The sequence below is a fragment of the Muntiacus reevesi genome, chromosome 10 (assembly GCF_963930625.1).
Source record: "Muntiacus reevesi chromosome 10, mMunRee1.1, whole genome shotgun sequence".
NCBI classification, from domain to species: Eukaryota; Metazoa; Chordata; class Mammalia; order Artiodactyla; family Cervidae; genus Muntiacus; species Muntiacus reevesi.
In genome coordinates this window covers 58,164,660-58,190,003 of record NC_089258.1, presented here as the reverse complement: position 1 = coordinate 58,190,003, position 25,344 = coordinate 58,164,660, and the positions used below count along the sequence as shown (strand labels likewise).

At 44.7% G+C, this 25,344-nt stretch overlaps 1 protein-coding gene across 6 annotated transcripts in view; it reads left to right on the top strand.

The window, feature by feature from the left end:
- FAT1 (FAT atypical cadherin 1) overlaps positions 1-24,889 on the top strand; it is a 121,332-nt gene extending 96,443 nt beyond the window's left edge. For 2 of the 6 annotated variants that reach the window (XM_065947604.1, XM_065947605.1), the window contains exons 11-28: positions 208-404; positions 1,111-1,264; positions 2,078-2,311; positions 3,413-3,802; positions 5,079-5,293; positions 5,829-5,966; positions 8,155-8,298; positions 8,808-9,005; positions 9,846-10,647; positions 10,788-10,919; positions 11,841-11,998; positions 12,861-13,323; positions 14,279-14,432; positions 14,580-14,690; positions 16,320-16,951; positions 17,633-17,770; positions 22,716-22,751; positions 23,752-24,889. In XM_065947604.1, the coding sequence (XP_065803676.1) occupies positions 208-404; positions 1,111-1,264; positions 2,078-2,311; positions 3,413-3,802; positions 5,079-5,293; positions 5,829-5,966; positions 8,155-8,298; positions 8,808-9,005; positions 9,846-10,647; positions 10,788-10,919; positions 11,841-11,998; positions 12,861-13,323; positions 14,279-14,432; positions 14,580-14,690; positions 16,320-16,951; positions 17,633-17,770; positions 22,716-22,751; positions 23,752-24,380 (4,925 nt within the window). In that variant the 3' untranslated portion in view covers positions 24,381-24,889. Of the gene's footprint in view, positions 1-207; positions 405-1,110; positions 1,265-2,077; positions 2,312-3,412; positions 3,803-5,078; positions 5,294-5,828; positions 5,967-8,154; positions 8,299-8,807; positions 9,006-9,845; positions 10,648-10,787; positions 10,920-11,840; positions 11,999-12,860; positions 13,324-14,278; positions 14,433-14,579; positions 14,691-16,319; positions 16,952-17,632; positions 17,771-18,241; positions 18,295-22,715; positions 22,752-23,751 lie in introns of all 6 variants that reach the window. The other 4 variants (XR_010664647.1, XM_065947608.1, XM_065947607.1 and 1 more) reach the window with 4 other exon arrangements.
- The last annotated feature ends 455 nt before the right edge of the window (positions 24,890-25,344 follow it).

Here is a 25,344-nt window from a genome sequence, read left to right as displayed (position 1 = left end):
TTAGTGCTGCTTCCTTTGTTTTTTTGGTTTTGTTGAGGGTTGGCAGGGCTTAGTAAACAGGAAATCTAATACATATAAATGGAATTATTTTTTAAAAACTTTTAAATTATGTATCTTTTATACAATTTGTTTCTACTGTACTTACTCTTTTTTTTTTTTTTTAATTTCAACAAATTTGACTGTCATCTCCTTCCTTTGATGTCATAGGTGGAGATCCTTTGGGGCAGTTTGCTATTGAAAATATACAGAACGAATGGAAGGTCTATGTGAAGAAACCTCTAGATAGAGAGGAAAGGGACAATTACCTTCTGACCATCACAGCAACTGACGGGACCTTCTCATCCAAAGCTATAGTTGAAGTCAAAGTCCTTGATGCAAATGACAACAGTCCCATTTGTGAAAAGGTAGGCTACTCCTGTCTTTAAGTTCATATATTACGAATTCAGATTTCTTTCTTAAACCTTTCAGCCAGACAGTCACATGGTGCTACTGCACGTGAAGTAATTCAGATATCTTTTACGTTGTAAGTTCTTAATGTTTAAGTCAAGATGGGGTTGATGGAGGCAGAGTTGGAGTAGTTTCAGAAGTACTTTTGGGGTATGTTTAAAAAGCTTGAAAACATCTTTCAAAAATACTGTGAATTATGGACAGGATTACAGTTGTATGTTAACTCTAAACATGCTCTCTTACATTTTCCTGAAGGGATTCCCTTCATCGGGTGGTGAGGTTATGGCGGGGGGGACATTAGGCCAGGAGTTCTTGGACACAGCTCTCTTCAGCTTCAGCAGACTGTATTTAGAGCCCTTGCTTTTGCACATACTGGAGGAACCCAGAAGTGCAGGGTGTGGCCTCTGCCCCTGCGGAGCCGATAGTTTTTAACACGAGGACAACATGGGTACCAGGGAAGAGCTGTTGTTCAGCATATGCGGTTGTTAACTGTGACCTGGCTGCTCTTTTGTAAGAAAAATAGTTCTGCAGACCCCTTGGATTTTAGTTTTATTCCTTTCCTGTGTGTTCTGTGACCCCAGTTAAATGATTTCTGTTGCTCCCTTGGCAGTCATGTTAACTTTCAATGTTCTAAGTTAACGGTATTGTTTACAATCTTTGTAGACTTTATATTCTGACACGATTCCAGAAGATGCCTTTCCTGGGAAGCTGATCATGCAGGTCTCTGCGACGGATGCAGATATCCGTTCCAACGCTGAAATTACTTACACATTATTTGGTCCAGGTGCAGAAAAATTCAAACTAAATCCAGACACAGGTAAAGGTGGAATTTGGGCAAAACAGATTCTGTTTCAACAAAGTCACATATTCAGGTGGTTTTGGATCACACAGATAGTTTGAAAATATATTTTGTTCTTGTGAGTTTACTCTTCTGCTACAAAAATGGCATCTTTTAGAAAGGTAAGCAGCAATTAACTATAAAATTTATGGTGAGATAAAAAATTAACAGCAGCAGTATCACCTACTTGAATCGAGGATTTAACATTTATAAGTTTTTTATATCACCTTCTTTAAAAAGAGAAAACAACTCAGAGGTTAAAGTATATCAAGCTTTCTGCTCTATCAATTTTCCATATAGTTTGTTTCATTGAACTTGTGACCATAAATTTATAACTTAGCATATTCATTAAAATGATTAATGATATTTTACCTGTCTTTAAACCTCTGGGATTGTTTTTCTCTTTGAATTTGTATTTTGTTAAAATTGGGGATCAAGCAGTAGTTTTCTATTAAGCTTTCCCCCCAAATTAATTATAGACATTTGAATCTAATTTTTGAGTCAGTTAAAAAATACCTTGAACTCGGTAAATTGGCAACTCTTTTGCTTTTTGACATTGTATATAATACAAGAGACCCCCTGCCTGGAGATCTTTATGGCTTAAAGCTTGCTCCTAGCAGGATTTGACAATCTCCAACTCAGAGGGCTCCCCTAGCTGTTGACTCTGTCACTGACAAAATTATTCTCCAAAGGAAGGCTATTATTCAGATTTTATAGATGTAAGAGGAAGAAGGATGTCTGCTGTCAGTTACATCTTCGGTTTCAAGTGAGCCCGTGGATATTTGTTTTTAGGTGAACTGAAAACATCAGCCCCGCTAGATCGCGAGGAGCAAGCAACTTACCATCTTCTCGTCAAGGCTGCCGATGGAGGGGGAAGGTTCTGCCAAGCGAGCATTGTGCTCACGCTAGAGGACGTGAACGACAACGCCCCCGAGTTCTCTGCTGATCCCTACACCATCACCGTGTTCGAGAACACGGAGCCAGGCACGCTCCTGACCAGGGTGCAGGCCACGGACGCGGATGCAGGTAAAGCCCAGATGATGCTCTTGTCTTCAGACTGTGGCCTGAGGGGCTGTTTTAACACATTCATCCCCTTTCATGTACCCAGCCTGATGCGTGTTGAGTAACTCACTGTTGTTGTGTTAGCGTTGGGGTTTCCTCCGTGGCCCAGTGGTTAAGACTTTACCTTCCTGTGTAGGGGGTGTGGGTTAGATCCCTGTTTGGAGAGCTAAGATCCCATACGCCTTGTGGCCAAAAAACCAAAACATAGACTATATTGTAGCAAATTCAATAAAGACTTTAAAACTGGTCCATATCTTTAAAAAAAAAACCTTTAAAAAATGTGTTGGCATTAAAAATTGAATGAAATCTTCAGAATAAGGAACTCATTTTTAATGAATATTCAAAATCTCGAAATTGTGCACAATGAACTTACTGTGATGCCTCTAAAATTCTAGCCTGTGATAACTGATGTTTATATCCCATTGAATTAATTGATAAAGGGTTGTTATTTTTTGGTGAATAAAGCATTTGTGACAAAGAGATTTAGTATCATAGGGACATAACAGAAGCAAACAACATATTGTTTTAGTTTTACAGATCTTTCAAGTTTTTTATGGAGAAAGTAAGGCTCTAGGATATACATTCACAGCATTTTGATAGCAGAGAATAGAAATAACTTCTTCGATCATTCTAACACTGAAGAGTTAGAATAGCAAATGTATTAATTTTCAAATAAATGTTTGTCACCGAAGCTAAGTAGGCTTTATTTTTAAAGATCTGGGTTTTAGAACAAAGTTCCTATATAATATGGTCTTAAAAAAAGTCAGATGACTATGAAATTATATTTGTTTTAACTCAGTGAATCTCTCATTTAAAAGTTACATTTTTTTAAAGATCTTAGTCAACAAGAATTTTTAGATAATGTATATTAGCATTTTCCCTTTTCATATGTATGCTATATGTATTTTTTTAATTTATTTTTTTATTGAAGGATAATTACTTTACAGAATTTTCTTGTTCTCTGTCAAACATCAACATGAATCAGCTGTAGGTGTTCATATTTTTAAGGAACATGCTTACATTTTTTGAAATAAAGCGTTCTGACATGATGTGGTGTCTTGACAGGACTGAATCGGAAAATCTCCTACTCACTGCTTAACTCCGCTGATGGGCAGTTCTCCATTAACGAATTATCTGGAATCATTCAGTTAGAAAAGCCTTTGGATAGAGAACTCCAGGCAGTATACACCCTGACTTTGAAAGCTGTCGATCATGGTTTGCCCAGAAGGTTGACAGCTACCGGGACCATTGTCATATCTGTTTTGGATATAAATGACAATCCGCCCGTGTTTGAGTACCGTGAATACGGTGCCACAGTGTCTGAGGACGTTCTCGTTGGGACTGAAGTTCTCCAAGTGTACGCAGCGAGTCGGGACATTGAAGCCAATGCAGAAATCACCTACTCTATCATAAGTGGGAATGAACACGGGAAATTCAGCATTGACTCTAAGACAGGTAACCTACCACTCAAATGGGAGGGAGCCCTTATTCTGCCAGAAAGGCTAGATTGCTCAGCACTTGACTGGTACAATGACAGGTCACATGTTGTCAGTAGATACCCTAAAAAAAAAGAAAACTCAAGTTTCCTTTGTGTTGTTATCTGAAGTGGAATTCATAGTGGTTTAGAAGGCTTTAAAACTGTAGTTCTACACACTAAAATCTTTTCTGGCTTGTCTGTTATAGATATGAGCAAATTTAAGGAGAACATTAAAGCATCATACTCTAGTTATTTAGTAAAGATATAAGATGTAATAAATCAGTAAAGATAAAGAATGGGAGATAGTAGAAAATTTTGCATAATGGCTCCCTTTTTGGTGCCCCTTGTGGATCTCATATGAAATAACTTCCCAAGTGAAACAGGAGTTTCGACCTCTTTGCTCTTAGATTCAGTAGGGGCACCTGATAATTCGTTAAATTGACTTCTTCATTATGCTAGCTGTGTATAACTGGCAAATACCTGGACTGAGTTCCTTAGTGAGGGACTGCCAGTGAGGTCAAAAGTCGCTGGAGCTCTTGACTCTGGCTGCATAAATACTTTTGTAGCCTTGTTAACCTGTCGACTGAAATAGCTATAAGGAAACTGCTCTCTCAAAAACGGCTCCATTCAAACTGTGTTTAATTGTATGTGACTGTTTCAGATGAAGGGTTGGTGTGTGATGATGCTCTCTTAAAATGTATTTTTAGCACATATAAAATTGTTATTTTTAGGACTCTTTAAGTAGGATAGACTGTACGGAGGTAAAAAAGAAAGACATTGAAAGACGTTAAAGGAATTATTAAATCAAAAAGGGATTTTAAAAAAAATGATAGAATGTAAACAAAGCGTTATTCAAGAGATTTTTTAAAAGGATATGAATTTCTGTAAAAGTAGGAGAAGAAAAGAAAATGAAAAGCCAAATAATAGAATTTTTATGTTTTCTTTCTGTTTTATTAAAGTCTGTAGTAAACTGTCATTTAGAAGAGATAACAAATGTAATCATTTTTATAACAGTGATATAGCAAGTACTGAGCAATTTAAGTTTAAAAGCAATTTAAATATTCCAGAGAGTATCAGGAAAGTAAAAGCAATAAGGAAAGTTCCCAGGATGAGCCAATTCCTGTTTTAAAATTGTTGAATTAAGAAATTAGAGAACATACATAAATGGTAAGTCAGCGCTTGAAGATTTCAGTCATAGGAGGAGAAAGTGGTGGCATTTTAAAGCACTGGAAGTGACTCTGATTTTCTGCTCAGGGGCCATATTTATCATTGGGAATCTGGACTATGAGAGCTCTCATGAGTACTACCTGACTGTTGAGGCCACTGACGGAGGCACACCGTCATTAAGCGATGTTGCCACGGTGAACATCAATGTAACAGACATCAATGACAACACCCCAGTGTTCAGCCAGGACACCTACACGGCGGTCATCAGCGAGGACGCTGTTCTTGAACAGTCTGTGATCACGGTGCATATCTTTCCCTCTGCAGTTTTCTTCTGGGTCTCGGCAAGAGTTTTTCTAGGGATTTATCCAGTTTTCTTGTTGCTGCTGCTGTTTTAACTTATTTGTTTATTTCTGGCTGTGCTGGGTCACTGTTGCTGTTCAGGGTTTCTCTAGTTGTGGCGCGTGCAGAGCACAGACTCGGGGGCTTCAGTCGTTGCAGCACGTCAGCTCAGCAGTTGCGGCTCCTGGGCTCTGGTCCCAGCCCAGTCGCTGTGGCATGCAGGCTGAGCTGCTCCCTGGCACGTGGGATCCTCCCAGACCAGGGGTCAGATGCGTGTGTCCTGCACCAGCAGGCGTCTTCTTTGCCACCAGCGACGCTCTCTTCCAGTTCTTACAGTGGCCTTACTCGAAAATAATTGGAAGATGAGGAAATGTCTTTTATTAGCCCAGTGACTGGCTCTATTTATAAATAACTGCCGTTGATACCAGAAATTTGCTTAATAGACTTCTGCTGTCACGTCCTCATCTGTCTCCTAAACAGGAGTGTGATGTTTTTTAGGTTATGGCAGATGATGCTGATGGACCTTCAAACAGCCACATCCACTATGCAATTATAGATGGCAACCAGGGAAGTCCATTCACAATCGACCCTGCCAGAGGAGAAGTGAAGGTGACCAAACTTCTAGACCGGGAAACAGTAAGTGGAGAAATTAAATTGTTTATACAGATTGTCAAATCAATAGGTAGAAGTACCAACATGTTGGGAAATGTCAAAAGAACCAGCCCTGTTCTCAGGAAGTGAAAAGCAGAATATAAATACCTGGAAAGCAGTTATTGTATGAAGATCTCCAGAATAAGTGATTTGTTTCATACTTGTGAAGTTTAGAGAATAAAAGTGTGTATTTAGGATGAAACTTTGTTGGCACCAGTGTTTGGAGACGCTTCGTGGAGCTAGAATCTGGATTTCACATAACAGCAGAGATTTGGGAGAGGCTAGTGTTGAGAGGAGAGAATTCCCCGTGAGAAACTGGCAGAGGAAAGAATGGAGAAAGGCAGTCACGGGGTGTGTTTAAGAGATTTTATTCAGTTGTGTTGGAGGAGAGCCATCTTACAGACAAGCGAGGGAGAGAAGATACATCAGGTGTTTTAGGAACAGATTTCAAGCCACAGACAAAGCCAGGATCCTAGGTTCAGGCTTCCATCGCAGGGGTTAGGTGGTTACCGACGTCTGTGCACCCAAGTGCAGCAACACGAGGGGATGCTGTCTGAGGACCAGGCCTGCGGCAGGTCAGAGTGTCGTGAGGAGGTAGGAGGCCCAGTGACAGTCGTTACAAGAGCCCGAGCGGGGACAGTAGCGTGACACGTGAGCGACGAGACAAATGCGGAAACTTGGAGTGAGGACCACAGAGCTGAGCTGTGGCCTCCACGGGGAGCGGAGGTGGCCGGCGCCTCGGTGCTGTTCAGTCCTGCTGTGACGGAGTACTGCCATCAGACGGGGTCACGGAGCACAGACCTGGCAATGGGGAGACGCGCTCGGCTGGGTTCTGGGTTCTGGGTGTGCTGACCTGGCAAGCAAAGTGGCATATTCAGGTAAAACTGTACAGTCAGTTTTGGGACATTGTAGTCAAACTGGAGACTTCAAAGCTGAAAATACAGAAAAGGCACGTGCCTCCGGAGATGATCATGGAAATGACCTGAGGTTTGGAGGTAAATGTGAGCGAATGAGGAGAGAGCCAAGCCCTCCCTCCCTGTCACCATCCCTCCATCCATCCACCTATCCACTTACTCACCCTCTCTCACAGACAGGAGGGGAGCTGCTGCAGAGGTGATGGAGGGAAGAAGTGAAAGAGCCTTCATTCAGGGAATTAGAAGGACGTCGGGGGTAATACAGACTGTGATTTCAGAAGGGTAGTGGGCACATTCAAGTTGAAAGGAATTTGGGGAGACAGTCCTGAGATATTTCATAAAATCTCCATTCTTTGATTCCTTTCCTGACCCATTATTTTTGAGCAGGGACTTCCCAAGAGATTGGGAAGCATGATTATTAATGCTTAGGACTTCAGTACTGCTGAGCAGAACAAAATGTAGTGTTTTTGACTTGAAACCGACTGCTCAAAACCTTGAGTAAACTCATGTCCATTGTCAGGTGGCAGGTGAATTCCCAAGGCCGAGTCGCCCTCTCCCGTGGGCGTGTCTCACAGGACTGGTACTTCACAGCACATCCTCTGGGGTTTAGCCAGCCTCTTGGCCTCTTCACTGCTTCCTCTGAAAGACAGACCTTAAAAGGAGCTGTCCTAGAAAAGCAGCCACCCCACTTAAGTCACCTTTTCTAGTAGGAAGTCTTAAAGAGAAGGGTCTTGGGAGATTGAGGCAGTTGACGGCAAGCCAAGTGCCACATTGAAGGGGAAGGTGATCTGGAGAGTCCCGAGTGTTGAGAATGAATGGGGCCTCGAGGGCAGGAGACAACTAGCTGTGTGTCTACCTCTAGCTGAGAGTCGCACTGGGGCAGAGGGAAGGTTGCACCCTTAGACACGTGTGCCCATCTTTTCTCATCATTTGTGTTCCTTTTCTCTTAATTTCTGTTAATAGATCGGCACGTTTTCAAAGTTAGAACACCTTCACAGGGCAAGTATGTTTCTGAGAGGCATCTGAGCTCCTCCTCCGTGTTAGTATCTTTTTCTGTCGGGCAGACACATTCCACTCTGCAGGTGGCCTGTGGTCATGCCCCCGTGTGCAGGCTAGGGAGTCGCCCACCTTCAGGGCTCGGGGGGCGGAGACCCTCAGATCTGCCCCTCTTGGGGTGTCAGAAGCACGCTTGAGACGGAACCCCTGTTCTTTGGTCTTGTGGAAATGGACACGCTTCTCTTTGTGTTTTCCCCGACAAGATCTCAGGCTACACGCTCACCGTGCAGGCCTCTGACAACGGCAGTCCCCCCAGAGCCGCCACAACCACCGTGAACATCGACGTGTCTGATGTGAACGACAACGCCCCGATCTTCTCCAGGGGGAACTACAGCCTGATCATCCAGGTCACCGTGGGTCCTGGGCTCCTGGCATGCGTCCCTGTTGAAATGTGTGCTCTCGCGGGCCTCGACTGTTCGTTCGAAATAGCTTTCCTTTTCCAAAGACCGCTTTTGAGAAAAATGGGAAGGGTGACATTACAGGGCTCTCTGTCGGTACTAAAAGATGAGCCATTTCCAAAATGCTTTCGTCTCTTCTTTTTGCTTTGGTTTTTAAGATAACCTCAGTAGCTTGGTTCTTGACCTTCCCTTCTACCCTGCGTTTCCTCCTGGCCCCACACAGACCCTCCCACTCCTCCGCCAAGCACCTCTCCCCTTCCCAGTCTCCCTACACACCCCCTCCCCTCCACTTCCCCCTTTCCCACCAGTCTCCCTCCCCTTCTTCCCAACACCGCCAGCCCCTCTCCCCTCTCCTCCTTCTAAATGAAGCAGCGATGTCTGTTTTCTGTAAACGTCCTATTCTGGAAAGCTTGCAGGGCGTCTTGTTGACAGTGGTGTGGTTCTCCTCCCCTTTGCAGGAGAACAAGCCCGTGGGGTTCAGCGTGCTGCAGCTGGTGGTGACGGACAGGGACTCCTCCCACAACGGCCCCCCCTTCTTCTTCAGCATCGTGAGCGGGAATGAAGAGGGGGCGTTTGAAGTCAACCAGCAGGGAGCCCTGCTGACGGCGGCCGCCATAAATAGGAAAGTGAAGGATCATTACTTACTGCGTGTTAAGGTATTCACGCCTTTCTTCATGTTTTTTTTTGTTTTTTTTTGAGAACTCGTGGAAAAGAGCCACTGCGGTGATCTATCTTCTCATGTGTAAACAGCTTATGCCTCGTGAGAAGACAGAACTGCAAAACTGAATTAGAATTACAGTCTGGTTTTCCTTTCTTTTTTTTTGTCAGATCTTCATTTTTATCCCACTGCACTTGGCAGGGGCATGTTTATTTATTCAGTTACCTTATCACAGATCTTCCCAAGTGGCAGTAATGGTAAAGAACCAGCCTGCCAATCCAGGAAGCATAAGAGATGCAGGTTTGATCCCCTGGGTTGGGAAGATTCCTCTGGAGGAGGGCATGGCAACCCATTCCAGAATTCTTGCCTGGAGAATCCCCATGGACAGAGGAGCCTGGTGGGCTACAGTCCATGGGGTCGCAAAGAGTCAGACGCGCCTGAAGCGACTTAGCACACACTTTAGCATAGATGTGGGTGGAACTAAGTTTCAGCATGAATCAGTGAAAGGGCCAGAAAGAAGTATTTATCCTGTGGTCTCTTTCAACAACCCGTACATGCCAGAATTGTACACGATTGATTTTATCACCAAGTCACTACTATTAACAATCTCTTTCCTGTGAATTCAAGCATCATACCCCCAATTCTGCTATGACCAGTTAATACACCTACTCTGAAAACGCTTTCTACCATGTCCCTTGATAATGCTTCTCATACAAAGAATTAGGTGTCTAACGATTGGTAGTACTTTAGAACTTGAGCAGTATAAATATATTTGTATTAAGAAGTTGTGAACGACGACACAGACAAAGGTGATTTTTTTCCCCTTCTTTTCTCGCAGGCGGCAGACAATGGAAAGCCTCAGCTGTCGTCTCTGACATATATTGACATTAGGGTCATTGAAGAGAGCGTCTATCCCCCGGCGATCCTGCCGCTGGAGATTTTCATCACTGCTTTCGGGGAGGAGTACTCGGGCGGTGTCATCGGGAAGGTCCACGCCACCGACCAAGACGTGTACGACACGTTAACCTACAGCCTCGACCCGCAGATGGACAACCTCTTCTCCGTGTCCAGCACAGGGGGCAAGCTGATCGCGCACAAGAAGCTGGACATAGGGCAGTACCTGCTCAACGTGAGCGTGACAGACGGGAAGTTCACCACCGCGGCCGACATCACGGTGCAGGTCAGACAGGTGACGCAGCAGATGCTCAACCAGACGGTCGCCATCCGCTTTGCCAACCTCACCCCAGAAGAGTTCGTCGGCGACTACTGGCGCAACTTCCAGCGAGCTTTGGGGAACATCCTGGGCGTGAGGAGGAACAACATTCAGATCGTCAGCTTGCAGCCCGCCGAGCCTCACCCGCACCTGGACGTCTTGCTGTTTGTAGAGAGGTCGGGTGTCGCCCACGTTTCCACCAGGCAGCTCCTGCAGAAGATCAACTCTTCCGTGACGGACATCGAGGAGATCATCGGTGTGAGGATCCTGGATGTGTTCCGGAAGCTGTGTGCGGGCCTCGACTGCCCCTGGAAGTTCTGTGACGAGAAGGTGTCCGTGGACGAGAGCGTGATGTCAACGCACAGCACGGCTAGACTGAGCTTTGTGACCCCACGCCACCGGCGGACGGCCGTGTGCCTCTGCAGAGGTAACGCACACGCGGGTGGAAATGGGCGCGTGGGTCAGTTCATGTTACAGCCTTTGATGGCGACACAGTAAAGATCCGTTTTCTTGAAATTCCTATTCATTAGCTCTCCCCCTCTCCTCTATTTTTTTTTTAAAACAAAGAGGGAAAATGCCCACTTGTCCATCGTGGATGTGAAGATAATCCATGCCCTGAAGGATCGGAATGTGTCACTGACCCCAGAGAGGAGACGTATACCTGCGTCTGTCCCGGTAGCAAGTCTGGTCAGTGCCCAGGTGAGAGGTTCAGTTAAGATAAAAAAGTGAAAAAATGTAGAAGTGTTAGTCCTTCAGTTGTGTCCGACCCTTTGCGACCCCGTGGACTATAGCCCACCAGGCTCCTCTGTCCCTGGGATTCTCCAGGCAAGAAAACTGGAGTGGGTTGCCATTTCCTTCTCCAGGGGATCTTTCCCAATCAGGGATCAGATTCAGGTCTCCTGAATTGCAGGCAGATTCTTTCCCATTTGAGCCGCCAGGGAAGAAATGACGTCTAATTATTTAAATTGCCGTTTTTTCTGGCTACTTGTGAAGGTTGTCTTTTCATTTGTTCATGGCAGCACGTCCTCTTCTGTGACTGGCCAGTTCATGCTCGCTGCTTGCTTGTCTGGATGATTTGTCTGTTTCTTATTTTTAATGGATGGAGCTCTGTATAATTTTGAGCATTAACATTATTTACATGTTAATAGACCCCACTGTCTGTATGTCACTGGTCTTTTGATTTGTTTAATTTTTATTTTCTCATTTCTGCATAATTTTACAAAATAGTTTTCATCTCTGGATTGATACTAGTTTCATCGTTTTTGTCGAGTGTGAATTGTTTTACGTCTTGCTTGAGAACATTTTGCAAACCACCTTGAGGCTACGTATTTTTCTAAATTGTTTTCTAATGATTATTTAATGGATATTTCATATCTGGATCTTTTATTTATCTTAGAATTCATTTCTCTGTGATACAGTAGTCTAACTTATTCACTCCAAATGGAGATCCAGTTTTGCTGTTGCTCTTTGTGAAAAAAATAGACATTTCCCACTGAATTGAATCTTATACTGTATAATCTTAGATCCCAAACTTGAATTAGGGCATGGTGGTGAGGGGACAACTTACACAAATATGCTTAAACTTGGTTCTGATTTATTTCTTCTCTTTGTGATTCCCAGGGACTGCATCCATAACGTTTACTGGAAACAGCTTTGTGAAATACCGTCTAATGGAAAATGAAAACAAGTTAGAGATGAAGCTGACCATGAGGCTTCGAACATACTCTGCCCACGCGGTTGTCATGTATGCTCGAGGGACCGACTACAGCATCTTGGAGGTGGGTGTTTGTGCGTATTTGTATCTCAGATTGTGGGAGTCTTTAGACACATGAATTCCATTGTAGGTTCAGATGGCCCATTTTTTTAAAAGAATAAGATAAGCAACATGAAATGATTGAGTTCTTTAAATGATTCATTGATACCAACACATAAGTTCTGTGGGGTGAAAAGCTCTTTTGGCTCAACAGTAACATAGACATTTACTTTTGTTTTTCACAAACATTTTCAGGTTCCTGTGACCATTACATTCAAACTCTGATATGAATCTTATTGATATTATGGAGAGCTTACAGAAAGGTCCTACATACACTTGAAGTGATGATCAGCTTACCTTTTTTTTTCTTTTTTTTTTTATCAAGAGTGATTCATTTTTGACTTTAAACAAAATGTGATGCTCTTCTGTTCTGTTAGCAGTTGTCAGTCACTTACACAATGACTTTTAGTTATGTAGTTGGAACTTTGATATCCCTGAGAGGCCTATTTTTATTATTTGTACAGTAAACCAAGGAGTACGTGTTCTGTAGTACTTAAGTGCGAGGCCTTGGGCTTCCTTGGTGGCTCAGATGGTAAAGAATCTGCCCACAGTGGAGGAGACCTGGGTTTGATCCCTGGGTCAGGAAGATTCCCCTGGAGAAGGAAACGGCTGCCTTCTCTAACATTCCTGCCTGGAGAATTCCATGGACAGAGGAGCCTGGCGGGCTACAATCCATAGGGTCGCAAAGAGTCGGACAGGACTGAGCGTCACTTGCACTAACTTTCTGCCTTCAGGCGGCAGACCCACCCCCTCCTTTAGATGCGTGATCCGAGGCCGGCGCGGCGATTCCGCAGGAGTAACGTGCACAGTGATTGTCTCTGTCGCAGATCCACAACGGGAGGCTGCAGTACAAGTTTGACTGTGGCAGCGGCCCCGGCATCGTCTCGGTGCAGAGCATCCAGGTCAACGACGGGCTGTGGCACGCCGTGTCCCTCGAGGTGAACGGGAACTACGCCCGGCTGGTTCTGGATCAGGTCCACACCGCCTCGGGCACAGCCCCGGGGACACTGAAAACCCTCAACCTCGACAGCCACGTGTTTTTTGGGGGCCACGTCCGCCAGCAGGGCTCGCGGCACGGACGGAGCCCCCAGGTGGGCAATGGTTTCCGGGGCTGCATGGACTCCATTTACCTGAACGGGCAGGAGCTGCCCTTAAACAACAGACCCAGGAGCTACGCGCACATCGAGGAGTCGGTAGATGTGTCTCCCGGGTGCTTGCTGGCAGCGACGGAGGACTGCTCGAGCAGCCCCTGCCAGAACGGGGGCGTCTGCCACCCCTCCCCGACGGGAGGTAAGCCTCACAGCAGCGCCTCTCCCAAGCAGTCCATCCACGTGTATGCGCTGGGGTGGAGGTTTCCTGGCATTTCCGCTTTTCCTTGTCATGTGCAGTCAGTTTGGTCGCATACTGCAGCTGGTGTAAGTGATGCTCGAGTGGAGCTGGGCTTAGGGTTCATCCTGGGAGCGGCTGGAGGGGACAGTTTCTCTCCTGCTGAGCGGTGGCCACACTACGTCGCATTTCCAGACACGTGTCATTCTGCACCAGTAGTCACAGGAAACCACAGCTGACCCTGAATGCCTTTGCAGCCACAAGGACGCCAACCAGGGGGTTGGAATTGCTTCCACATAGTTCTCCCTATGGAGAAGGCAATGGAACCCCACTTCAGTACTCTTGCCTAGAAAATCCCATGGACGGAGGAGCCTGGTGAGCTGCAGTCCATGGGGTCGCTAAGAGTCGGACACGACTGAGCGACTTCACTTTCATGCACTGGAGAAGGAAATGGCAACCTACTCCATTGTTCTTGCCTGGAGAATCCCAGGGACGGGGGAGCCTGGTGAGCTGCCGTCTGGGTGGATGTACAGAGTCAGGCACGACTGAAGCGACGCAGCAGCAGCAGTTCTCCCTAAGCTTCTTTTTACCTGCCGGCCCAGCGGGGGGCCTGCCAGTCTTGCTTACTTGAGATGGGGGTGGGAGTGTCATTTTCCAGAAGGCCTTGGGCACCCTGCTAAGTTAGGATGACCTTGATCAGGTCATGAGTTCCCTCTTAAGTCCTTCGTATTCAGGTGGTACCAACAGTGGAAGGTTTGGTGATATAGGCAGCTTTGTACCCAGAGGGTATGGGGAATTGGATATGTTTGACAAGTCTTAGAGAGCTAAATTTTCACTTAAACGTAAAAACCAGTACCCTGAGACTTCTTTTTCTGAGTTACTGAGTGATAGTACTGTTGGTTCCCATTTGCCGGTTTAGGTTATTACTGCAAATGCAACGCCTTGCACATCGGGACCTACTGCGAGGTGAGCGTCAACCCGTGTTCCTCCAACCCCTGCCTGTACGGCGGCACCTGCATTGTGGACAACGGAGACTTCGTCTGCCAGTGCAGAGGACTCTATACTGGTCAGAGGTGTGTGGGTTCCCAGACTTCCATCGTCCATTAGAGCAATACCGCTTTCAGTGTCATCGTGTGTGTGCGCAGTGTCTACATTCATTTGCTCCTGTAGTTACAGAGAAAACATTGGGTTTTTATGCTTATTTTTCCCTTGTCCTTCAGGTGCCAGCTTAGCCCCTACTGCAAAGATGAACCTTGTAAAAACGGCGGAACATGTTTTGATAGTTTGGATGGTGCGGTCTGTCAGTGTGACTCAGGTTTTAGGGGAGAAAGGTAACTGACTTCCTTCAAGATCTGTGTTTGCAGCTCTCTGTAGGGTCACAGTGATTGGCAAGATGCAACAACACTTACTTAATTTGGACTGTGTTGCTTTAGAATTTGAATTCAGAGCTCATAGTGACTCTTTGTATAATTCATCTTTTCATTCTTTTAAAAAAAATATTGAGCAAGTGAACATGATATAATGCTTGAAATACTATATGCTTTGAATATAGACTGCTATACTTTAAAAATGTTATTTATAAACAAGGAACCTATGGGTACTTGCAGGAAGTAACTGTGGAAACAGTAAGATTGTTTTTTTAAAAACAGATGCGCATGGGGTTGTTACCTATCTATGAGATAGATGACTTCTTTTTCATTGTTCATGTAGCATCTAAAACATTTCTCAACTCTTTAGGTATCTTTTGTGAGCCTTCCATAGTCTGAGAGACGATCATTATTTTTGGTGAAGAATATGCGGCACTAGATGCCTGTTGTCGACGTTGAACGAAATGGTTTTCTGTTCCAGGTGCCATTTCCCCTTAGACTTTCCACCAGGTTCAGTTTAAAAACTTAGTGCTTGTTCAATACAAGTGCCTGGTGCCATGCATCTAGAAAAGCCTTCACCTGTCACTTTTGTTAGAAGGCTTGAAGTGTGACCTGCCTGCATGAATTCACATAAGGTTTTGTTCTAGTAGTAATTCTGAATTTTACCGTCCATCACGTGGTCTTCATTCATTAGTCTACTTGAATCCTAGTCAGTACTCAATATAGTTGACAAAAATGTCCCAGTAATCAAAATTGTAATGCCAGGTGAGTATAGGGGTGTTAGAGGAGGATGCGTTTGAGTGGTGATAGGGAGACCCGCACAGGTGCCAGAGACGCCCGCTGGGAAGGGGAGGGAAGGAGGGGGCCTGAGGGGGCTTTCCTGTGGGCAATTCTGTAAGGGTGAGGAGCTGAGGAGGGTTTTCAACATGGAGAAACATTTTAAAATGAAAAACAGAGAGTTTTCTGGCCTTTCACATGCTGTATGGAGCTGTCATATTCCCCCATGGGAAAGTTATCGGAGAAATTTAATCTAGCCCTCTTGGAATACATTTATCGGCATGCACTTTTCTAAATATCTGGATCAGAAATCGAGACAAACTGATGTTTAGCCAGTGAGTTTGATTCAGTTGTCTGTTGAATCCTGAGAAAAATGGCAGCTAGACGTTGATGTGACGTGTTTATCTCCCAGACGTACAGGGTGTAAACTCAAATGAGTCATTACTCCACAAAGGATTTTTGTGTAGTTATTGTCGATAGTGTGTTTTGGCTGTCCTGTGTCTGGGTCGGTGTTGCTAAGTCACTTCAGTTGTCTCCGACTCTCTGCGACCCCATGGACTGTAGCCCGCCAGGCTCCTCTGTCCATGGGATGCTCCAGGCAAGAATCCTGGAGTGGGTTGCCATGCCCTCCTCCAGGGGATCTTCCCGACCCAGGGATGGAACCCAGGTCTCCTGCACTGGCAGGCGGGTTCTTCACCACTCGCGCCACCTGGGAAGCCCGGGTCAGCGTTGGGTGAGTCTTATTAGGAGGGATGATTAGCCTGTAGCCTCTGTGGTGCTGCCAAGGCCTCTCCTGACCCTGGGCTGTCTCGGCAGGTGTCAGAGCGATGTTGACGAATGTGCTGGCAACCCCTGCCGGAACGGGGCCCTCTGTGAGAACACACACGGCTCCTACCACTGCAACTGCAGCCTCGAGTACAAGGGGAAACACTGCGAGGACGCGGCTCCCAACCAGTACGTGTCGACCCCCTGGAACATCGGCCTGGCCGAGGGGATCGGCATCGTTGTCTTCATCACGGGCATCTTTCTGCTGGTGCTGGTGTTCGTCTTCTGCCGCAAGATGATCAGCCGGAAGAAGAAACCCCAGCCCGAACCCGAGGACAAACACCTGGGACCCAGCGCGGCTTTCTTGCAAAGACCGTATTTCGATTCCAAGCTGAATAAGAACATTTACTCGGACATACCACCCCAGGTGCCTGTCCGGCCCATCTCCTACACCCCAAGCATTCCAAGTGACTCTCGGAACAACCTTGACCGCAACTCCTTCGAAGGGTCAGCTATCCCCGAGCACCCCGAGTTCAGCACCTTCAACCCGGAGTCCGTGCACGGGCACCGGAAAGCTGTGGCCGTCTGCAGCGTGGCCCCCAACCTGCCTCCCCCGCCGCCTTCAAACTCTCCTTCTGACAGCGACTCCATCCAGAAACCTAGCTGGGACTTCGACTATGATAGTAAGAATGGTTTTCTCCATCCCGATAAAATGTCTCTGACCTCGCGGCAGGGTGGCGTCTCTGTTAGTGATGAACGTGCCCAGACTCCACAGAGCTCTGGTACAACTGGGAACCTTTTCCTGGCATCCCAGCCCTGACCGGCCACATTGTGGCCGTGATGTTGCTTTAATTTAAGAAATGAATCTGTGTTCCATTCATCTGGAAAGATCATTTCGTTTTCGTAATTGATCTGGATTCGCAACTCTAATTGGTGGGGGGATTTTTATGACAGAAAAATTGGGAGGGCATTGGCATGATACGATTTTTTTTTTCTCAGATGTGGCCAGAAGAAGCGACAATATTTAAGTGGCCTGACGTCTATGGGTTGCCTTGAAAAAGCTATATATTACCATTTTCAAATAAAATTTTAATTCTCCATGTTGTCTGATAGTCTCCACCACAGGCAGCTTTATTGAGAATTTCTATTCTGTGAGTCTGCAAGCTGTATTTGTAGGTTTTGCATTTTGTATTTGGTTCTGTAACAGGAGATGTTTCTTTTTTTCTTTCTTTCAATGTTCTTTTATTGAATAAATCCCAGGCAGTCCACGAGTCACACTTGCTTCCTGTAATGATACAGCAGGGAAGAAAAGAGAGTTTCCTGCCTTTGTGACATGTAACTGTTTTTCCATCATCTCCTTTTAGCTAAAGTGGTGGATCTTGATCCTTGTCTGTCCAAAAAGCCGCTGGAGGAGAAGCCGTCTCGCCCGTGCAGCGCCCGGGAAAGCCTGTCCGAAGTGCACTCCCTCAGCTCCTTCCAGTCGGAGCCGTGCGACGACAATGGTGAGTACGCAGCGCCCACCGTCCGCGGCCCCGCTCGCTGACACAGGTCAGGGACATGGTCGCTGGCTGCATCTCACACGCTCTTCACACTTCACTTCAGGCCACAGTTAGACAGCCTTGCATGAACATCCTCTGGGGGCGATGCCGAAAACGTCCTTCATGCTTAGGAATCTGTAGTGACTGGTCATCATAAGAAAGAAAATATGACTGATTGAAAGATGAGCTCTGTCTGATCGGTTAGTTCTGCATGGGCCTTTCTTCCATGACAGTGAATGCTATAGAAGTTATGTGGATTTAAAAAAAAACAAACAAGCTCGTCCCCGCTTCCTTGAGCACACCCGCGTGCACACACGCGTGCACCCCGCATCCCTGCGAGGAGATGCGCCGGTCTGACACGGGCAACTCGAGCAGCACCTGCGATTGTCACACGGTTCTATTTGTCTCTCCCCACCGACTCCCTTGCGGCCTCAGCTCCCATTTGGATCAGAGCGTACTGACTGAGAACGCAGTTTAAGAGATTGCTAGTAAGTTGGATTATATTTCTAATGAAGAAAGTCTGACAGTGGGATCTTGGCTGCCGGTTTTGTTTCTTTGAGGGTGAATGGCGTTGATAAGCAGCTTTACCATATTAGCGCATACCAGTAGAGAAAACTGTCAGTATCCAGAAACCCAGTAAAGTGAGTTTTTAGTGGAAACTTTTGAGTGTCAGAATTAGTTTGATTGTAATTTTTTTGCATAAAAATGCCATGTGTAAACAGTTGAAAGTTTGTTGATGGAAGGAAATAACGCACTAATAATTATTTGATTGTTTGTAAATGCAAAGTAGTCCATAATACACTGCAGAAACCATTTTGAAACTAAGGATGGCCCATATGTATGTTCCATTAATTCCTGAGCCATGTCAAGCATGTTATATATGATATGAAGGTGCAACAGTGTTTATTATTTAGCAGTAAAGTATTTGGACAGAGCTCTGCTTATCAAACCAACAACAAAGTAGAATTCTTTCATTAGGTTTAATTCTAAAACATTATAGAGTTGCCAATTTACATAATACTTTATATCTTTGTCCTTAAATGCTCTTCATAAATCTCAGAATTTTGCCAGTATTTTCTTTCTTTTCCTAGGTTTTTTTTTTTTAACTGAAACATCATTCTTCTTAATACTCTTAGATACTTTTAATAAGCTATGGTCAAACTAGCCGTGAAAATTAATTGCCAGATAATACAATGTGAGAAAAAAATATATTATCCAGGAGTGTCTTTATTTTAATCTTTATCATAATTTTAATCATTATCCATCAAAATTAAAGTCTGTATTAAGAGTATATTTAAATCATACTTCTAGTTTTCTAAGGCTGTTTTAATAGATTACATAGTGGCTTAAGACAAGATAGATTTGTTATCGTTCTGCAGAAGTGTGACGCTTGTCTCAGCAGGCTGAAATTAACATATTAGCAGGACTGTCTCCTTTCTGGAGACGTCAGAGGAGAGACCCTGTGCTGTACCTTTTCCAGCCTCTAGAACCTCCCCACATGCCATGGCTCATGGCCTCCATCTGTCAAAGACGGCAACACTGCACCTCACGGGTCTTTCTGCTCTGGTCCTAGCTCTCCAACCGCAGCTGGGAAAGCTGCTCCCCTTAAGGACCCTTGTGATTACGTGGGTGCTTCACAGATCATGCAGGGCAGTCTCTTCCTCTCAGGCTCTCTATCTTCATCACATTAGCAAAGCCCCTTTGGCCAAGGGTGGTAACTTGTTCCCAGGGCGAGGATGTGGCCTTCTTGGAGGGCCATCCTTCTGCCTGTTACGTGCACACTTATTTATCTTGGCATAAATACCTTGAAACAGTTTGATACCGGAATGAAAAGGGAATTTACACAGGAAACAGCCCTGCAGACAGTCTGCATTTCTCTGCTGGTATGTTAGCTCACCAGCTGTTAACTCGTCTGCAGAAAGACAAGAAAATTGGGGTGGGAGTACAGAGAACAGAGACAAAGCCATTTTTGTATTCATATTGCATATTTTACCTTATTATGCAGCTCTTAATTTTTTTCCTGCAAACAATGTATGAGTGTATTAAACGGACCCAGAAAATTGGCCTAGCCAAGTATTTGACTCTTTGAATGTGAAAGCTTTTGCCCATGGGATGTTAAAATCAGGGTTGTTTTGTCCTGACTTGATTCATAATTGTAATTGTGAAACAAATTTATGGCTGAAAGTTCTTTTCCTAAATTACAGTATAATGTGGTTACTCGTTACTCTACTCCTTTGATTAATGATAACAAATATATAACTTGATTGGGAAAATCTGAGACATGTAAGGAACAAGTGCAAAGATCATACATAACTATATAGCTATGTTTAAGTTTCACATTGTTAAACTATGAGGTAGAAACTGTATAATATGCAGAAATCATATCTAATGTGGTTTCCTGACTCACCGAAGGCCTTTCTAACTTACTGCTCTTGTGCCTTTCACAAGCTTCCCTAGTGACTGTAATACACCTTGTCAATGCTGTCGTTGACACGGTGACTGAAGAAGGTACAGTTGTGTGTGTGTTCGTGTTCAGTGACTGTCCCTGGAGTGCTGTGTTTTTGGTGTGGTAGTGTTGTACAGAGTCCTTGTGTGATGGTTCCGAAGAGGCTGAATACTTTTATGCTGTGCAGGTGTGTCCGTCCATAACCCAGGGGTGTTGCAAAATATCGTTATATATGTATGTTACCTATGTCTGTGGTCTTTGTTACTTTTTTGTGGTTCACAGTGAATTTACACAGTTGCCAGAAGTCACTGGTAGGGTCTTGACAACTGCCTTTACATGGAACAGTATGAAGAAGTGAAAAGTAATTCTAATTATCTAAAAAAATTTTTAATATAGTAAAACTCAGTAAAACACAGCTTTAATAATTGCCTATACGTGACTCTTCCCTTTTGTATTTTCCCTGGTATGGTCAAGGAAAATTGTAGAACATGATAGAAGGCAATATTTTTTTTTTTTTTAGAAGGCAATATTTTTATATTTGGTTGAGTAAAAAGTCATCTCATAGGAAGCTTTATCTGTTCAAAATTTTAAGAAATACCTGCCTTCAATTATTTCAAATTATCCCTCCATCAGTGCACTGGAATTCGAGTTATCACATGCAAAGTACACAGGTATTTTCGGACTAGAAATCAGATCGCCGTAGGGCTTGTGAAAAGCCTTATTGTTAGGCCCTAACTCCAAGATTTCTGGTGGAGCAAATCTGGCTGGGGCCCAGAGAATGCACATTTCTAACCAGCCCCCAGTTAATTCTGATGTTGCTGGTCTAAGAACCACACTTGAGAACTACTGGCCTAGACCACTGGGAGCCCACGAAGCTTAGGGAATCCTTTCTGCTGGGACAACAAATAGGTTTGCTGAGACATAGGTGAGAGAAGAATGGTTTCAAGCCAAGTTTGAGGGGTTCAGCTTACTCATTTCAGTTACCAGTGAACCTTATACTTAGTTTCCAGCAAGTTACCATGTCTTTACTTGGCGTATCAGAAGGGGATCTATATTTTGTCTACTGAATCTTAGTTCTCCCATGATGAAACCTTAATATTTATATAATATATTGACTGAGTTTAAAGAAACAGAATTCGGATAGTTCTTTCATGGCAATCTCTTTCGTTGAAAAATATCTTTGACATATTAAATATAAATTGAGTTTAAAATGGAAAACTACTTTAAGAATAATGGAATGGCTGTTTAGTAAACAGAAGTTGTCGATCCTCTTTTTGGAAAGAAACTACCACATTTTTAGCAGGCTTTTTAGAATAGTTCCAGAGATAAACATTAGCTAAATACTGGCTTACTCATGTTTTAGAAATCACAATTTTTTCAGTTTTTGATTTAAATTCCTAGAAGAGAACCATCAATCAAATCTTATTTGTTCCAAGTTACTTTTTTTTTTCCCCCAAGTTACTTTATCACTGGGTTTTCAAGAGCATCATTGAATGCACAGAAAGCATGGGTCTAGTTTAGAAAATTACTCGTCATCTATTTCCACAATAAGAATTACAATGATAGTCAATGGTTAGTGCTTGACCTACATTATGTGATTTAATCCTCGTAATAACTAAGGGATTTCCACCTCCATTTCGAAGAGAAGAGCCTGAAGCTTAGCAGGGTAAGCCGCCTGCCCCACCGTCACGGGATTCACGTGGACTCTGCCCCATGCCGGAGTTCTGTGTGCAAAACAAGGACTCCAGGAGAGGGAGAGGCCAGACAGATTGGGCTGGGCTCAGGGTTAAGGTCTGCTGATGGTGTCTCTAAGGAAAGGTGGACAGTGTGAATATAAAGTCATGTTCAAATAGGGCAAGGTCTGGTGAGGTTTTCTCTTAGCTGTTTATCAGTATCTAAGTGTGTCTGTGGTTTCTCTGAATCATGGACATGTGAAGGATATATTGTGCTGTAAAGTTTGTGTCTTTCATGTGGCTATAGCTTATGTATTTTGCATTATCTCCTAAGCAACCTGATATTACCCAGCCTTAGGGGGAAAAAATGATTTTGTAATATTTCTCAGTAACATGAGGGGGTCATTTAAATTCCTTTCACCAGTTTACATTTTATTAGAGCCTTGTAGACTCTATTTCAATTACTCCTAACAAAATTTTGTGTTTCAGGAGTATCTTGCCAGAAACAAGGGAAAGAAAGTAAAATCCTGTCCAAGTTTCCCGGCTGCGTCCCTAGTCCATCATCCCTCATCTTCTCCCTCCACTCCCACGTCCCATTTTATTTGTGCTACACAGATTTCTCACCGTTGGGGATTTTCATAGATAATGGCTTAAAAGGCACAGTACATGGCTGACTGGGCCTTTATAAAACAGTTTATATTATGTTATGGACTTATCTTTATTGCCTTTTCAGCCGTCTTTCTCTTTTAATTACAAGTGTTTTCTTTTCTCTCTACTCTGCAACCAAAAGAGTCTTTGGCTGCTCCTGACCTCAGCAAATCAAGAGGTGACTTATGCATGCCAGTTGTTCATTGATTTTTCACTAAAACAAATGGGTGGAGCCTTGACCCAGTGCTGACTTGCTGCACGTGTCTGCACCCTAACGACTGCCTACCTGTCTGTGGCCTGCGTTCTGAACGTGCCTGCCTCACCTTCACTGGCTGCCAAAGGATTTCAAAAATCCTGGGGTGGGGGGGGCTACCCCTAAATTGGAAGGATTTTTTTTTTTAAATAATTATACCTTTATGTAGTTGAAAATGACCCTTAGTCCTTTTTAAAGAAACAAAATTACTGTAGTTTATCAAAAATTGTATTACATTTGTCAATGTTTAATTGCCTTTCGTTTGATTTTGAGGCATGCTTTGCTATGTTACTAAATTAATATGATTTATTGTCTTTCCGAGGACCCATGGAAAATAGTACAATTGTAACATTAAATTTATGACATTCTAAAGGAAATTTAGTTTTAAAATTTTGCATGCTAGTCATTACTTTTTTATTATCTGAAAGACACATTCGTTGGTATCTTTTTTTAATCGCAAGTAGTGCAGATCAGGTGACATTCTTGAGCCGCCTTTCTGCAAGGACAAAATTTCTTTATCAAGGTCCTAAGGCTGAACTAACGCTCTTCGTCATAGAAGGCAGAGGGTGCTCAATGACTGCAGGAAAGCTGAAAGGATGATTGGAATCGTTTGAAGAAAAGTGCATGTCCTCTAGGCGCTAGCATACTGCTTCTGTTAAAAACTTAACGTTTCTTTGAAAGTTAGGTACTTACCTAAAACTGTAAGCCCTCATTTCAGGAGCAGAGCCTAACTCATAGAGGGTCTCAGAACCGGCGCGGGAGGGGAGGGGGTCAAAGCAGGAACCGAGGCTGCCCACGACGGTGGCCGCCGGTGCGCGGGGACGGATGCCTTTGCGCCTGTGCGTGCTGCATACGCTGGGCCCTTTTCCGCGGCGCACACGCTGGGGAGGAAACACGTTGACATCTGGTTTTCTCTTCCATCAAGGGTATCACTGGGATACGTCGGATTGGATGCCCAGCGTTCCTCTGCCGGACATCCAGGAATTCCCCAATTACGAGGTAATCGACGAGCAGACCCCCCTGTACTCGGCCGATCCCAACGCCATCGATACGGACTATTACCCCGGAGGCTACGACATCGAGAGTGACTTTCCGCCCCCGCCAGAGGACTTCCCCGGCGCGGACGAGCTCCCGCCCCTGCCCCCCGAGTTCAGCGACCAGTTCGAATCCATACACCCGCCCAGGGACGCGCCGGCCGCGGGGAGCCCGGGCTCCGCCTCCCGAGGCCGGCAGAGGTTCCACCCGAACCAGTACCTGCCCAGCTTCTACGCCGTGGACCTGTCCGAACCTCAGAAAGCCGGCGCTGGCGACGGCAGCGCCCGCAGAGAACCCTACGCCCCCTACCCTGCGGGGTACCCCAGGACCTTTGAGGCCCCCGCCGTGGAAAGCCTGCCGCTGTCGGTGTACGCCTCCACGGCGTCCTGCTCCGACGTGTCCGCGTGCTGCGAGGCCGAGTCGGAGGTCATGATGAGTGACTACGAGAGCGGAGACGACGGCCCCTTCGAGGAGGTGACGGTGCCTCCGCTGGACTCGCAGCAGCACACGGAGGTCTGACCCCGCAGGCCCGCCCCCACCCCCGCCCCCCCAAGTGCCTGAACCCCAGCGAACCTAGAGCGATCCCTGCAGCGGATGCCCTGCCCTGCACCGTTCTCTGCAGCAGCGCTTGCGCCCCTTCCTTCGGGGAGCCGCCCCCGGGCATGGCTGCACTGAACCCCCGCCCGCGCCTCCTGACCTTCTTCGCCATCGCCAGTGTCCTGACCTACTGTCGTTGACGTCCGCCGCACCATTTCCTTTTTTTTTTTTGTATTTACATTCGTCCCGTGTTAAAACAATGAAGCGAAGATCAGCTCCCCTTCTCTCTCTTTAGCATGATTCATGTATTTATATAGATTTGATTATTTTAATTTTCCTGTCTTTTTTTTTTTTTTTTTTTTTGTAAATTTTATGTACAGATTTGATTTTTCATAGTTTTCCCCTAGATTTTCAAGATAACTTCGTGCATTTTGTTTTTGACCGGATTTTGGTGGTGTTCGTGTCATTTACCCTAGCACCCTGATTTTTTTTTTTTTTTTTTAATATAACCAGGGTTTCACTCTCTGTCCTTTTCAACTGAAGTAGGACATTTCATTCATACATTTCAGTATAGTCATTTATTTCCAGCTGTACATAGGATGAGGACAGACCTGATCCATGAACATGTCTTAAATAAATGGGTTGCTGTATTTTAGGGTTATAAACATTTTTCATTATTGGAAAGTGTAATGAGGACCTTCTGCAGAATCGTTTAGAACCAAAACCACCAGGACACAATTTTTATAGTGTCTGTATATTTGTGATGCAAGGTCTTGTAAAGGTTTTTACTGAAAACTACCATTAACCAGTCTTTCTTACTGACAATAAATTATTAATAAAATACTTTAGCTTTGCTGTCTGTTTCTTCCTCCGTATTTATACTCCTGTTCAGGATTCAGTTAATGAATTGAGAAAGAAGGGTGGATGGGCATAGATGGATAGCTTT